Below are 14,077 nucleotides of genomic sequence, written 5' to 3' on the forward strand. Positions count from 1 at the left end.
GTAGAACTTACCCCTCAGATGGAAGAGCTCTGTGAACCAGCTGCCTTAGCTGGAGGATAGGTTTAATGGGATCAGCTTCCAGTTGTGAAACAAGTGTGAAATGAGTTGGAATATTCTTTTGTCCTCACTTCTTAGTTCTCTGACACTTTTGGGTATTACATGCAGGAAAACTATCATATTCATCATATACTGCTTACGTGGTTTTAGAGTATTTGTTCAAGATAATGGCACCTAGTATGCAGAAATCACACTTCTCGGGATGCAGTAGGCTTGCTATTCCCAACCCTTCTCTAATGTCAAGGAAGGAGAAGGAAAGTGCAGGAAAAGGGGACAGAATTATAACAATCTAAAATGTAATATTCCTGTCTGTGATAGCCAAGGAAATATGTCTTGCTGGGTTTCTGATTGGCACAGACCTAACATCCCATAGCCAGGAGACAGATGGTGGGGTAGATCAAAGATATTCTTGCTATATTTTAGGCTTTAAAGGACACACTGTATTAGATGGCAGAAGGGCATATTACCCATCAGCATACCCATTCATAATAAAAGTAGTTAGAAAACCAGGAATTTAAGGGACCATCTTTACTATAAAATGAAATGATTTACAAAAATCCTGGAAATGACATAGTAAATAGATGAACATTAGAAGCATTCCTTTAAAAATTAGGAATAAGACAATAATGCTTTTACCTTATATCTGGCTTTTAGTTGAACTTCTTAGCACAATACTATAAGAAAAATTATATCAGAGTGGAATAAGTTAAAATAGCATTATTTTTATATGTTATCATTATTTATTTAGAAAAAAATAACTATAGGTTGTTAAAAATAATAAGATAGTGTAGTGCGCAAGCTTCAAATCAGATGTTTCCCTAAATTGGCTATATTTTTATAAAATGGCAGCAAATCACCAAAGAATACAATTAAGAAGAAGATATTATTTTCAGTAGTTTCAGGGAGCCCCAGTTATCTAAGAATAAATCTATATAACATATGTACAAAAGACTTCGAGGGAGGGGCTCCTGGGTGGCTCAGTCAAGCATCTGCCTTTGGCTCAGGTTATGCATGATCTCAGGGTCCCTGGGATTGAGTCCCGCATCTGGCTCCCTGCTCAGGGGTGAGCCTCCTTCCTCCTCTCCCTTTGGCCCTTCCCCCTGCTCATGCGCATTCTCTCTCTCTCTCACTCTTGCTTTCTCTCAAAAAATAAATAAAATCTTTAAAAAAAAACAAACCCAAAACTGTTAGAGGGAAAGCTATGAAATATCATTACACAATATTGAAGGCCATATATATAAATATATATAAATAGATACATCATTTACATAAATAGGAAAATAATATCATAAAGGTGTCAATTCTTCCAAACTGATCTACAAAATAGATGCAATTCCATTTAAAAAAGAGAATTTTTAATGGATGTTAATAGAATTTTAGTATATATATATATAAATAAGGGCCATGAATAGTTAGGATATTTCCAACGAAGAATAAAAAGTTGAAGAGTCTTACTCTTCCAGATACTGGATTGTCACAAAGCTATAATAATTAAGATGGTTTAGGTAGAGGGATTAAGATAGTTTAGGTAGAGGGATTATAAAATTGATTAGTGGAATCAAATAGGATGCAGAGATTAACACATATATGGAACTTCAAAAATTACACAGGTGGAGTATATTTTGGGTCCCTTCTTCTTATGACATGTAAAAATATAGTCCTGAAAGTTAAACCCTCAAATGTTAAAACTTTAAAAGTCTTGGTAGAAAATGTAGATAATTGTCTTCTGAACCTGGGGTAGGCTATTTTCCTAAATAAGGCAAAACACATTGAACATAAAATAAAATATTAATAAATTTTACAATATTAAAAGTAAGAACTATCAAAATCTACATCAAAAGCTACATTTAAAAAAGTAAGCTACGAATTTGTAGAAGATATTCATGACAACTGTAGTCTAAAACAATTAGGATCAAGAATATGCAATAAGAAAAGCACAAACAACCTACATGATATTGGGCAGAGGATGAACAAATATGTCACAGAGGAAGAAACTATAGACCAATAAACACATGAAGAGATGTCCATCCTCATTAGAGATTAGGAAAACACAAATCGAGACAAAATTGTCCTTTTATATGCATTGGATAGGCCAACTTTAAAAAAACCCTGTCAATACTAAGTGTTGGGGAAGATGTGAATCTACTTGTGGGAGCCTAAACTGGTGAATCCATTTTGGGAAAACATTTTGGTGTTCTCTTCAAAATTGAAGGTCAATGTATGGCCCAAGAATTTCAGGTCAAGCTATGTATGGTTGGCTCACTTTGATCAAGATCAATGTTAAAAATGTATTAATTCTCTCTGTTTTCTTAAGAAGAAAGAATTTCCATAAAGCAGGTGCCAGGAGATTGAACTCCACGTGGAGATTTTGCCAAGACCCCCAAAGCAGCTTTTCTTTCTTTGCTCCTTTTGTTTCACTAATAAAAAAAAATCTTTATAATGGATTCTTGAGAGACCTTATTGTCATTAGTTAATACATAGAGGAAATAGCCCTGAAAGAGTGGTCAATTTATCACAGTATTTCCTTCTATTTATTTATTTATTTATTTATTTATTTATTTTTATTTATTTATGATAGTCACAGAGAGAGAGAGAGAGAGAGGCAGAGACACAGGCAGAGGGAGAAGCAGGCTCCATGCACCGAGAGCCCGATGTGGGATTCGATCCCGGGTCTCCAGGATCGCGCCCTGGGCCAAAGGCAGGCGCTAAACCACTGCGCCACCCAGGGATCCCACAGTATTTCCTTCTTAAAGCCTGTGGGTGCATTTGTATTATTAAAGCCATAGCAAAATCATAAATTGCTCACAAGTGTAGGAAAATTGGAAAAAATATGTATTAGTTGAATTATTTTTAGCACAACACAGTCTCCTCTCTATTCTTTCACTTTCTCATCTATTAAAACTGTCAATAAGCTGAGCAAATAATCTATTATTTGAAAGCAAACATGCTTAGATATAAATCTAATACATCTTAAACAATTAAAAATGGTAACATTAAATGTGTCAGTTTACAGAGTTATAACATCATCAAGTGGCTTTTCCTTAAGTTTTTACTATAGACACGTGTATAGCAACATTCTCTTGCTTCACACTGAATTAATACACAACCAAAAAATTATCTCTAAATTGCTGGGTCTTTATGATTTATATAAGATATGAAAAGAATCAGAATTACAGAACATATGCTTCAAGTTAAAATTAGTATGTCATCAGAAGCTTATATCTTATATAAAGAGTAGAAGAAATAAATGAGTATGGATGAATAATTTCAGCACTATGATCTATAAGGGGCTAAGGTGAATATGTATGTATAATACATGGGCCTTGCTTTCAATGACCTTACATTCTTGGACGATGAAAAAGAAATGGTTTATTTGTATTTTAGAGTAATATTTAAACATTCTATGAACTTTAACATGTTTTATTAAATGGGACGTATAGGAGTATTTTGATGTTACAAAATAACTTGGTCTAAGAACCTCTACCATAGGATGGTTTGCATAATGGATTAGTCATTTAGATTTAGCAAAAAAAAAAAAAAAAAAAGAGTTTATGAAAAGGTCATAGATGGGGCTAGCTGTAGGGAGTTGGTTCAAAGGCCCAGTTGGTGTCGAAAGGGTCTGGCCATATATGCTTTGCTTTCTCTGGGTTGGTTTCTTTGCAGGCTTTTTCATAGTGGCCTCTGGCATCTTTAGTCATGTCAGTATAATACCAAGTCCAAGTTAGTCCCTGACCCAAGTTTAGGGGATTCCAGACCAGCATCTGCCTGCCTACCTCACCAGATCTGTGCTAGTGCTCAGGCCTGCAGGGAACCATAGGATGACCTGTTGGGAAAGGGTGCAGGCCTAGGCTATGAGTCCTACCTGGGATGCTGGTCAGACTGCAGGCATCATTGGATCTATAACTTTTATTGTTTAGACATAACGGCATCTCAACCTCCCTTTGAATTCTTAGTCTGAGTCCTATAAATGTTAGGGGCAGGCCAGGTATAGGAAATGTTAGAAATTTCGTCTAACCTGAGGGTGGGAGAAAGTCATGTGAAGTCAGGAGAGGAACAAGATAAGATTTAGATTCTTTAAGATGGCTTGACTGTGCTATATTCAGCATAAAATCGGCTGCACATATTCAATGTATATACCTGATAAATTTTGACACACCCACGAAACCATTATCACAATCAAAACAATGAAGAAAATGAGGAAACAAATGCTTTTTTGTCTAGAATATATAGAGGACTCTATAATTCAGTAGCACTAAGACAAACAACCCAGTTAAAAATGGACAAAAGATTTGAACAGTCACTTCACCAAAGAAGATATACAAATAGCAGAGAAGCCCATGAAAAGAGTCTAAACACCATTTGTCACTAGGAAGATGCAGATTCGTATTTTAAGAGGTCATTCAGGCTCCAGTGTAGGGAAAGAATTGGAAATCAGGCATGGCTGAAGGAAGAACTGTTGAGACGCTGTTGCCATAGTGATGTAGGAATGATGGTAGGGTTTAAAGCCTAAAGCCAAGAAAGAATTCTTGAGACGATTTTAGTGCAAAAAGGTGGTTTTATTAAGGCATGGGGACAGGACTCCTGGGCAGGAAGAGCTGCAACAAGGTCCTGAGGAGGGGCCCATTAGATACTTTCAAATTGGGAGGGGGTTATGCGTAACGTAAGTTTTTAAAGAATTTTGGAAGCAGGGTTTCCGGGATCTTGAGGGAGCTAGCTACTGTTAGGAAAAGGTCATTTATTACTGTTTAGTAAAAATAGTCATGAAACCCTTCAGATATGTATCGGTGGGTCATATGCTTGGGGGATGACTGCCAATATGTGAGATAAAGGAAGTTTCCAAAGGAATTTTTAATTGTTAAATAATTTACAGAATCTGGGGTTCAGGCCTTAACCTCTTGCCCTTAGCAAAATATTAACATGGAGGAAAGCTGGGTTTCTGGAGGAAGGTCACTCTGCCTATTTTAAGGACGTGTCAAGGGGCTGTAAAGAATAAGGAAATTTAATAGTTTTTCTCCTGCCTTTGCTTCCCACATGAACAGGACTAGTAAAAGACGGTGCCTGCTTGACTGAAGATGGTGGTTGTAGAGACAAAAGGTGGATGACAACTGCACAAATATTCAGGAAGCAAAGTAGATAGGCCTTGACACTGACTTTGGTTTTAGGGAATAAAGTGTTAGAAATGATTCCAGGTTTTCTGGCTTGTGCAGTGGGGTGGCTGATGGGGCCATTCACAAACATGGTGAAAACTAGAGAAAGACCAGGTATGGGGAAAGATTACATTTCTGCTAACTGAGCACTTTTGAGGGATCTTTGAGGCATCAGAGTCTTGGAGCTGGCAGTGGAACAAGACATGTTCTGAGCTTTGTCTCTTGTATTTGACGGTGGGCTGAGGTTTAAATGCAGGGAGACAGAAGGGAGCAGGAATTGCCAAATCAGATCCCCCTGTTTCATCCCTTTGAAAACCAGGGAATCTATTTTTCATGGGGAGTCTGAATTAAGGAAAACAGGAAGAACCTCTGGGGGAAGGGGAGTTGCAGAGACCTCTCTGCTAAACACTCTACTTAGAACTCTTGAGGTGTGTTGCTATTTGGCGGGGGGGGGGGGGGGGGGGGGGGGGGGGAGGACCCTGAATCAGAACAAGTACAGCCAAAACTCTTCTGATTCCCATCGCTCCTCCAATTCCTGCCCTACCCGTGTTGGTTAACTCCCAACTGAGATACGGATGGTACTTACATAGACGTGGCCTCAGGAAATCAAAAGGTCCTACCGTGCAGGTCATTCAAAAATCTTATTAAATCATGTTATGTTGTTTTTCCACATGGATTCTATAATCTGTTGGAGAGAGAGAGAGAGAGAGAAAAAAAGAGCATTTCTTTACTTTGAACCTCATTAGTGAATCCTAACCATACTCCTCCTTCGGTCCATTTTCCATTTCAGTCTGGCTCTCGGATTCTTAGAAAGGACAATGGATCTTTAAATTCACCCAGTTTGCGTTGGGAAGAGGCCAAAGTTAGTTAGTATCCCATTGATACTCAGTCAGAGTAGCCTTCTAGCTGCACAATCCAGGGAAGGCATTTCCACCCCCACCCCTACCCCCCCTTTTTCTCGTTTGGCATATTCTAGCTTGTGTTTTGCCCTCCCCGTAAATATGAGAGAAAAGAAAAGACACTATTCAGCCTCCTTTGTCTGAAAAGCCTGGCATCTCAATGGTTTTCCTTAAAGGGGGTCCTCATTTGTAACCCACTTTGCCACGAACGGAAATCAATCTGAATGTCCTATTGTGCATCTTTTTCTTCCTGCACAGTCTGGCATCGCCTTTGCCAAGTTCTCGAGCTGAACCTAAAAGACCCTCTCTCATTTCCCCCATGCCCTGCCTCCAGCCCCATTGAATCCTTGCAGAGCTTTCTCAGCAGCAGGATTGTAGAGGGGGATAGGGAGGAGCTCGCCCTACTCTGCTAACCCAGTGGCCTGAGCCAATCACCGAGCGGATTGGAACCTCGCTTGAGCCCCCCCTTCCCACCCTCCCACCCCCCTTCCCCAGGGCGACAGCCTCCTGAGAAAGGGGGACACGGGGAGGGTGTGTTTGCCATTCAAATCCTTGGCTTTCTGCCTGCTTCGGCTCCAAATAAGAAGGCGGGAGCTGCTGCGGGGTGCAAAGGGGTCTTGGGCATTGCAGTGGCAAGAAGACCCAGAGGCCCCCCTCCTGTCTCTTGAACGGCCGTCGGGGCTACCGGAGAGGGCAAGGATGGTGGAGGCTTTCTGTGCTACCTGGAAGCTGACTGACAGCCAGAACTTTGATGAGTACATGAAGGCTCTAGGTAGGTAGAGAGAGGGGGGCTGTGCTCCTCTTAACCTGCAGCTTCTGTAGCTCCCACTAGATGGGCAAGTGGCCAGGACACATCCCACTGCCATCATCAAATGCTGGCCTCTGTGCTTCCCACAGGGGGGTTTTCAGGAGGCCTTCCCCTGCCTTCCTGCCTGGGGCTGAATAATGGAGCCACTACTCTGCAGGAGGCCAAGCTTCTCTACCTTTGTGTTTTCTCTCCTCTTATCACTGTGCATCCAGTTAAGCACCCGCAAGTCCTTACAGCTCAGGGGCTGCAGGTTCTGATTCAGGGGCTGAACGTGTCCTACTGACACTGAGGCTCGGCGGGCCTGGATTCCAGGATAGGAAAGCCGAGTCCTGCCCCCCGAGTTATTTTGGAAGTTGCCAGCTAACGGTGTTGCTTTTTCAGGTGTGGGCTTTGCCACCAGGCAGGTGGGAAATGTGACCAAACCAACCGTGATCATCGGCCAGGAGGGGGACAAAGTGGTGATCAGAACTCAGTGCACGTTCAAGAACACAGAGATTAGTTTCCACCTGGGAGAGGAGTTTGATGAAACCACTGCAGATGACAGAAACTGTAAGGTAAGGAGCTGCTCCTTCTCTGGGCTGGGGATGGGGAGCAGGGAGTAAAAGAGAGGTTCCTGACATCTCTCTTTGTTAGACGATGGGAAGGAGAGAATGTTCTGGGCACGTCAATTCAGGGAGGACGCCAGGATTCATTTTGCATTCTAGTGCGCACATGTTGTGTTCTGAACAGTGGGTACTGGCTGTCGCTCAAATCTCAAATCTCTTTGTCTCTCACTATATATATATATTTTTTTCATATCTGTATTTCAGAAAGCTAACAGTGTTCATTTAAAAACAAAGATTGCATTTTGTTTATTAGTCTCTCCGATGGCCTCAGATTGATCAGTTTTGCCTCGTAAAGCTTTGTTTAAAGAGTCGAGTGACTGGTCTGAGAGTACTTGTTCAGGATTCTCATTCCTAATAGATGACGTTTTTGCATTTAGATGCACCTATTTCAAGGAAATGTTAAATGAATAGAGTTTATATAACAATGACTCTACAAGCAACAGAGGATATGATACTAATAAGCGTTAATGGGATAATCAGTTGATCGCCATGTATTCAATTATGTAACTCCTTCAAAAACCACTTCACTTGAGTTTCATATCAGAAATCTAACCTGGACCTTTTGCTATGTTCTGCATTTTGTTGTCGGTCTCAGTCTGTTGTTAGCCTGGATGGGGACAAACTTGTTCATGTACAGAAGTGGGATGGCAAAGAAACAAATTTTGTAAGAGAAATTAAGGATGGCAAAATGGTTATGGTAAGTAATGGCAATCCCCCCTCTGTTCCCTCTTGCTGTGCACTCCCTGCTCCCACTTCCCATCTCCTTCTTTAATAACATTAAATCTGCAGCAAGACTCTCTGACCTAGGCTAAAACAGAAGAAATTAAAAATGTCTTAGCTAACTATACTCGGCTCTCTGCTTCTTTAATTATAGAAAAAAAAAAAGGAAAATTCTATGCAGCATAGTTTTTAAAAGTTGCCATTGACTAAGCTAAAAGTGTGAAAAGAATTGGTGCAGGATTACTGTGAATGTCTGAACCTCAAATGAAATCTAAATATAAAAATATTCATGGGGAGCTTGGGTGGTTCAGTTGGCTGAGCGTCCGACTCCTGGTTTCAGCTCAGGTCATGATCTCAGGGTCCTGAGATTGAGCCTCACGAAGGGCTCTGTGCTTAGCTCCAAGTGTGAATCTCTCCCTCTCCCTCTGCTCCTCTTCCCTCTCATGCTCTCTCTCTTTCTCAAATAAATAAATAAATAAATAAATAAATAAATAACATCTCTAAAAAAAATTCATGGAAATATATAAGAGGGAGTGATACAACTCTAAGAATATCGAGCTTACTGAATATCAGAGAAATTACAGCTGCTGTAATAAATAAGAGATTTTTAAACATTTTATATTTTAGTTCATAAAAGTTCTCTGAGTTCAGTGCAGATAATTTAGGTTATAGCAGAAAAGTGTAGTTTCTCCTTAGGGGAACCATCTTAATGTTACTTCTTTCCAGTCTTTCTTTTGATGCATAAGGTTGCCTTGTAAATATGACTGTTCAATACTGGTAGTCATGCAAAAACTATATGATATAAAAATTAAACTCCAGGGATGCCTGGGTGGCTCAGCAGTTGAGCGGTTGTGCGGTTGAGCGTCTTCCTTCGACTCAGGGTGTGATCCCAGGGTCCTGGGATGAGTCCCACATCGGGCTCCCCACAGGGAGCCTGCATCTCTCTCTGCCTATGTCTCTGCCTCTCTCTGTGTCTCTCATGAATAAATACATAAAATCTTAAAAAAACAACAACTCTAATGGTGGGGTAGTATCATAAACAGGGGAAAATTTTATGTTTTAATCTAACATCCAGGCACCTTTTTGTAACTGAGTAATGGTATTTTGATGACAGAGAGATAGTCAAATATAGCATTTTGGGGGTTTTTTCGGGGGGGGGGGATAGATTTACATATTCCTTCTAGGATAATGGACAAAGGGTTTTTTTGTTTTTGTGATTAAAGGAAATGGATTTTTTTTTTCTCTTCTATCTGCTGCAATCAGCATTGTTCTAGATTAAGACACAGGGCTTACATTATTCATGGTTCTTTTCATGGGTTCAAGTGGGATGGGGAACAGAGAGTCAGTTTTCCCTTTGTGTGAACAAATATTTGCCCACTTATTTTTGCACTGATCACCGAAAGAAAGGATTTATTTATCGAAGATTCAATCTGAGGTTCTCCTTTATGCTTTTCTCTCCATTTCCCCCCCCCCCCGCCTGAATACAGGACACTGGTAGCTCAGCTTTGGCATGCATGACTGGTCAGTCAAGGCTGAGTTCAAAAAAGATTAAAGTAATGGATGACAAGGGCACGCTATATTCTTGAAAGTCAAGTCAATACATGAAAATAATGGACACTAAACCCCCCTCCTAGGTTTGGTAAAGAGGATTTATGCAATTCTTCCAGTGAGATTTGACATAAAAGTCCATGTTCCATATTACACCTGCCTAGACACCTAGGTTCACATCAGCTAAAGTTCACACCGGCCAAAGCATTTGTATGACTTTGAAACAAGTCATTCCAAATACCCTTTTCTAAAATGATTTCAATTTTCTAAAAAGTCTTCAAAATGTATCTATTACGAAAACCTACTATAAACTCCATTCACTTTCAAAGCAGATGGCTATTTTGCTCCATCACCTCCTCGATAATTTGAGGCAAAGGAATTCTTTTGACCTGAATCTACTTAATCTCAGTGTTTTGCTTCATTTTACTTTTAGAGACATGAACAATGTGTACATGGCATTCACTCAATAAATTAAAAAAAGTTTCTTTCCTTTTTAAGAACTGAAGAGCTTATGCAGCATTTAGTGTCTGTAAATGACATCATGCTTTTGCATATAAATTATATATGATAATCTTTAGACATTTTAGCTTCTGTTATTCTTGTGTAAAAAGATTTGATTATTTTTTGCATCTTCCAGACTCTTACTTTTGGTGATGTGGTTGCTGTTCGCCAGTATGAGAAGGCATAGAAAGGCTCCTGATCTGGGGTTGGAAAAGCTCTACGGTTTTTCTGTTTACTCAAGTCTCAGTGTTATCCTATTACAGCATGGGTGATCACTAACTAGAAGGTTATCTTTGATGTGGAGGTGGAAAATGGTGCTTTAAAAACTTGTCTTAAAAACTTTTTACTGCCACTAGCCCAATTTTGATCTGCAAATCGATAATGTTTTATAATTCATATTAAAAATTTTAGGCCACGTTTTAAAAATAAAGAAATGAATACATTTTATAATTTCCCTTGGAATGCAAATCAAATTGGAATAAAAATCTTACACCCATAAGAAATTTTGTCTTTGTTTTTAATATTACTAATCTGGCCGGGAATTATACATTGGGAGGTTTTAGACAGAATAACCTTTCTTATTGTCTAAAGCAAAGGTGGAAAAGTAAGCGCTTTGTTTAAAATACTAATTAAAAAGAAATAAGCAGAAGCCTGAGGAAAAGTGGAAATGCCACAGATTTGGTTGAGACTTGCATAGAGAATTTGTGACAATTAAATTCATTGGTAAGAACCCAAAGGAGCCTTGTAATGGTGGCTTGGGCTGCTATTAGGAACATGTAGGCTGATAAAGCAAAATAATATACATGAAAATGTCTTATTAAAAGGTAAATATAGTCAAAACTTTACATAATCAAAATGTCATATAATTCAAGTTTCGTATTGAAAGGTAAATAGGAAAAGAAAGTCAATTTTATCCTGGATTATAAGATGTGTCTCCAGACAAGTACGTTGAACTGAACTATCAGTGAAGTCAGTGAGAGTGCTAAAATGGAGTGTGCATAAAAGGAACTAAGGCATTCAAATTCCTTTTTTTGGGTGTGTGTGGGGGGCGGCATTCTTGGAACTGAGTTGACCAAGAGAAGATAAATATCTATTTGTAGCCTATTAGTGTTTGCCTTTGTAAGTAGACACAAACAACTGTTACTCTGTATTTCATTGTTTATAAAATGCTTTTTATCCATTTTCCCAAACCAACAATATGAAGGCAGATAGTAGTATTTTTATTTTGCTGAAGGGGAAATTGAATATTGGGTTTACATGTCCACATTCTCATAATTAGTAACAATACTGTAAACTTTGTGATTTTTCCTCTTCATTTATTCTTAAAAATTGACATTTCAGCTTAAATATTGCTTGGGTGGGGGGTGGGGGGCAAGATCTTAGTTTCCCTGACCACTCCTTAGGAAATCTTTTTCTTCTGGGAAGGATAATAGGGTAAATATTTTTCAGGAAAAAAATATGCCATATTCATTTTGATTAGCCAGGTGATTTCAGTAAATTTCTATAAATTCATTGAAGGCCCAATTAACTTACAGAAAGAAGCATGAGGAAACTTACTTTCACTTACAAAATTCACCATCATGATACTATTATCCGACTATTGGATTACTTTAGTTACTATAATGAAAAGTAGGAAAAACTAAAGTACAGCTATGGGATTTAACATATGAATACAATTATTACTGAATGCCAACAAAGATTTTCTAAGATGACCATCCCTAAAAGTACAGTCAACACCCCCCTACACTTTTTTTTCAGTAGGATCCACACCCTGAGTGGAGCCCAATGTAAGGGCTTGAACTCATAACCCTGAGATCAAGAGCCAATGTTTTTTTTTTTTAATTTTTTTAAGATTTTATTTATTTATTCATGAGACACACACACACACACACACACACACACACACACACAGACAGGCTCCACCCAGGGGGCCCGATGTGGGACTGGATCCCGGGTCTCCAGCATCAGGCCCTGAGCCCAAGACAGGCGCCAAACCGCTGAGCCACCCAGGCATCCCCAAGAGCCAATGTTAAACCAACTGAGCCACCCAGGCACCCCATGCTTTCGTCTTTAAAAGCATGAAACACAACATTGAGAGAGTTTGCTCTGAATTGCTCAGACAGCTTCGTCTTTGCTTCTGTTGAAAGACTGATTTCTCTTGGTGATTCCAGCCTATGCTCCAGTAGAAACGCAGACTCTGGCCTCTCTGTCCTTAAAGATACAAGGCCAAGGATGGGGATTCAGTAGCTTTGGCTCATTATAATTAGGCATCCTGTGGGCATTTATTTGCATAACAACTGTCTCATGGAGTGAAGAACGGGGCGGGTTTTGGGTGGCCTCAATGAGAAACAAAATTCCAATTACAAAGATCAAGAGCTGCAATGGTGGACCAAATGCATTTTTCTGGGAAGGCAATTAACGAATATCGTTGCTTCCTAAATGTTTACAGGGTAGTTGCCAGTCATTTTTCTTCAAGCAGTATTCTGGCTCACGTAGTAATCAGCCAATGTCCTAAGTTTTCTGGGTTGCCCTTTTTGTTTTTAATATAGTTCATAGAACAGGGAAAATTACCGAGCCTACAGGCAATTTGACCAACAGGCCCTGGAAAAACGTTTGTGAAATCCCAGGGCCTACAAACTTGAGTAAAGGCTGTCTTGTGAAATCCACAGTTGGATGATGAGTAAGCCGTGGCCCCCCCACTGTCACATGTGCTTTCCCTCACAACAAATGACTCCTCCACCTGGGACATGGGGGCCTAGAAGCTCATGTCCAAGCTTAAGGGGAAAACCCAAAATGTTGGGGCTCTGTAGCTTTGCACTTCTAATGGAGGAGGTATAAAGGAAAACAAAAGAAAACAGGGAGTAGAAGGGAGAATGATGTTTCTACCCTTTGTCTTTTATAGGATTTCAAGCACTGCTTAGGATTCAACACGTGCGTGTGGTATTTTATTCCTAGGTTCTGAACTGCTTCACAATCAATTCACTTCCAGTAAAACTTATTGAAATAGGTGGGGGGGGGGGGGGGCGGGGGGCGTGGACCGAAAATTGCTATTTTTACACATTAAAAAAATCCTTTTCCCATCTTTGAAAACGTTTGGGCTAGAAACACACAAGTCATCGTGCTGTCCTTAAAGTCATTCTCTCTCATCTGTTGACCATTTTTTCCCCCTGTCCCTTCTCCTCCATACCTTTGAGGTGGCTGGCCTGAGAAATTCCAAAGACCATCCTGCCACCCCTGGGAAGCATTTTGCTTCTTGAAGGGCTCTCTGAGTGACCCTAAAACTGAGGCAGGCCCTAACTACGCTGGCAGCACATGAAACAAAACGGAAGCACCTTGATTCCCATTCATTGCAAAGCCCCTTTCATGTGGCCCATTAATTAAACCACGCGGGATATAATATAAGGTTTCCTGGGCTGGGAAACAAATACATTTTATAGCATCTTTTATGAGGCCAGTCATTCCGCAGGGTATTTTCCTCTCCGGAGGAATTCCATGTCCTGCAAATTGAAGCTGTGTGCTGGTGACCTTCAGGAGGCCAGCATCCTCATCAATGGCCAAAGAAGGAACCAAGAACCCGAGGCGGGCTGGGGGATCTCGGCCCCACTGTCGGGCCAAGTACCTTTGAAGATTCCTTAGAAGAGGAAGATCAAGAGGCTCTATTTCTGCTTCTCCGGCATCTCGGGGCCCAGACGCTGTCAACGAGCAACCAAGCAAAAGCCCTGGAACCTGGAGTCCCTGAGCCGAGCTCTCCAACGTCAGCATCACTGCAGCGTCACCTGGAGGGCTTTTTAA

At 40.2% G+C, this 14,077-nt stretch overlaps 1 protein-coding gene and 1 long non-coding RNA gene across 3 annotated transcripts in view; one reads left to right on the forward strand and one right to left on the reverse strand.

The window, feature by feature from the left end:
• The window catches only part of LOC111096205, a 29,048-nt gene that overhangs the window by 14,723 nt on the left and 248 nt on the right, over positions 1 to 14,077 (reverse strand). Inside the window, exons 2-3 of one of the 2 annotated variants that reach the window (XR_005353864.1) lie at positions 13,905 to 14,069; positions 5,791 to 5,889 (exon numbers count right to left, since the gene is read on the reverse strand). This is a non-coding gene — a long non-coding RNA (uncharacterized LOC111096205). Of the gene's footprint in view, positions 1 to 693; positions 732 to 4,413; positions 4,558 to 5,790; positions 5,890 to 13,904; positions 14,070 to 14,077 lie in introns of those variants that run through there. The other variant, XR_005353863.1, reaches the window with a different exon arrangement.
• On the forward strand, positions 6,612 to 10,788 carry FABP7 (fatty acid binding protein 7). Its single transcript, XM_038526685.1, has 4 exons — positions 6,612 to 6,875; positions 7,293 to 7,465; positions 8,112 to 8,213; positions 10,422 to 10,788. Exons 1-4 carry the CDS (start codon positions 6,803 to 6,805, stop codon positions 10,470 to 10,472), a joined length of 399 nt encoding a protein of 132 aa, XP_038382613.1. The 5' UTR covers positions 6,612 to 6,802; the 3' UTR covers positions 10,473 to 10,788.

Source organism: Canis lupus, chromosome 1, assembly GCF_011100685.1.
Source record: "Canis lupus familiaris isolate Mischka breed German Shepherd chromosome 1, alternate assembly UU_Cfam_GSD_1.0, whole genome shotgun sequence".
Taxonomy (NCBI): Eukaryota; Metazoa; Chordata; class Mammalia; order Carnivora; family Canidae; genus Canis; species Canis lupus.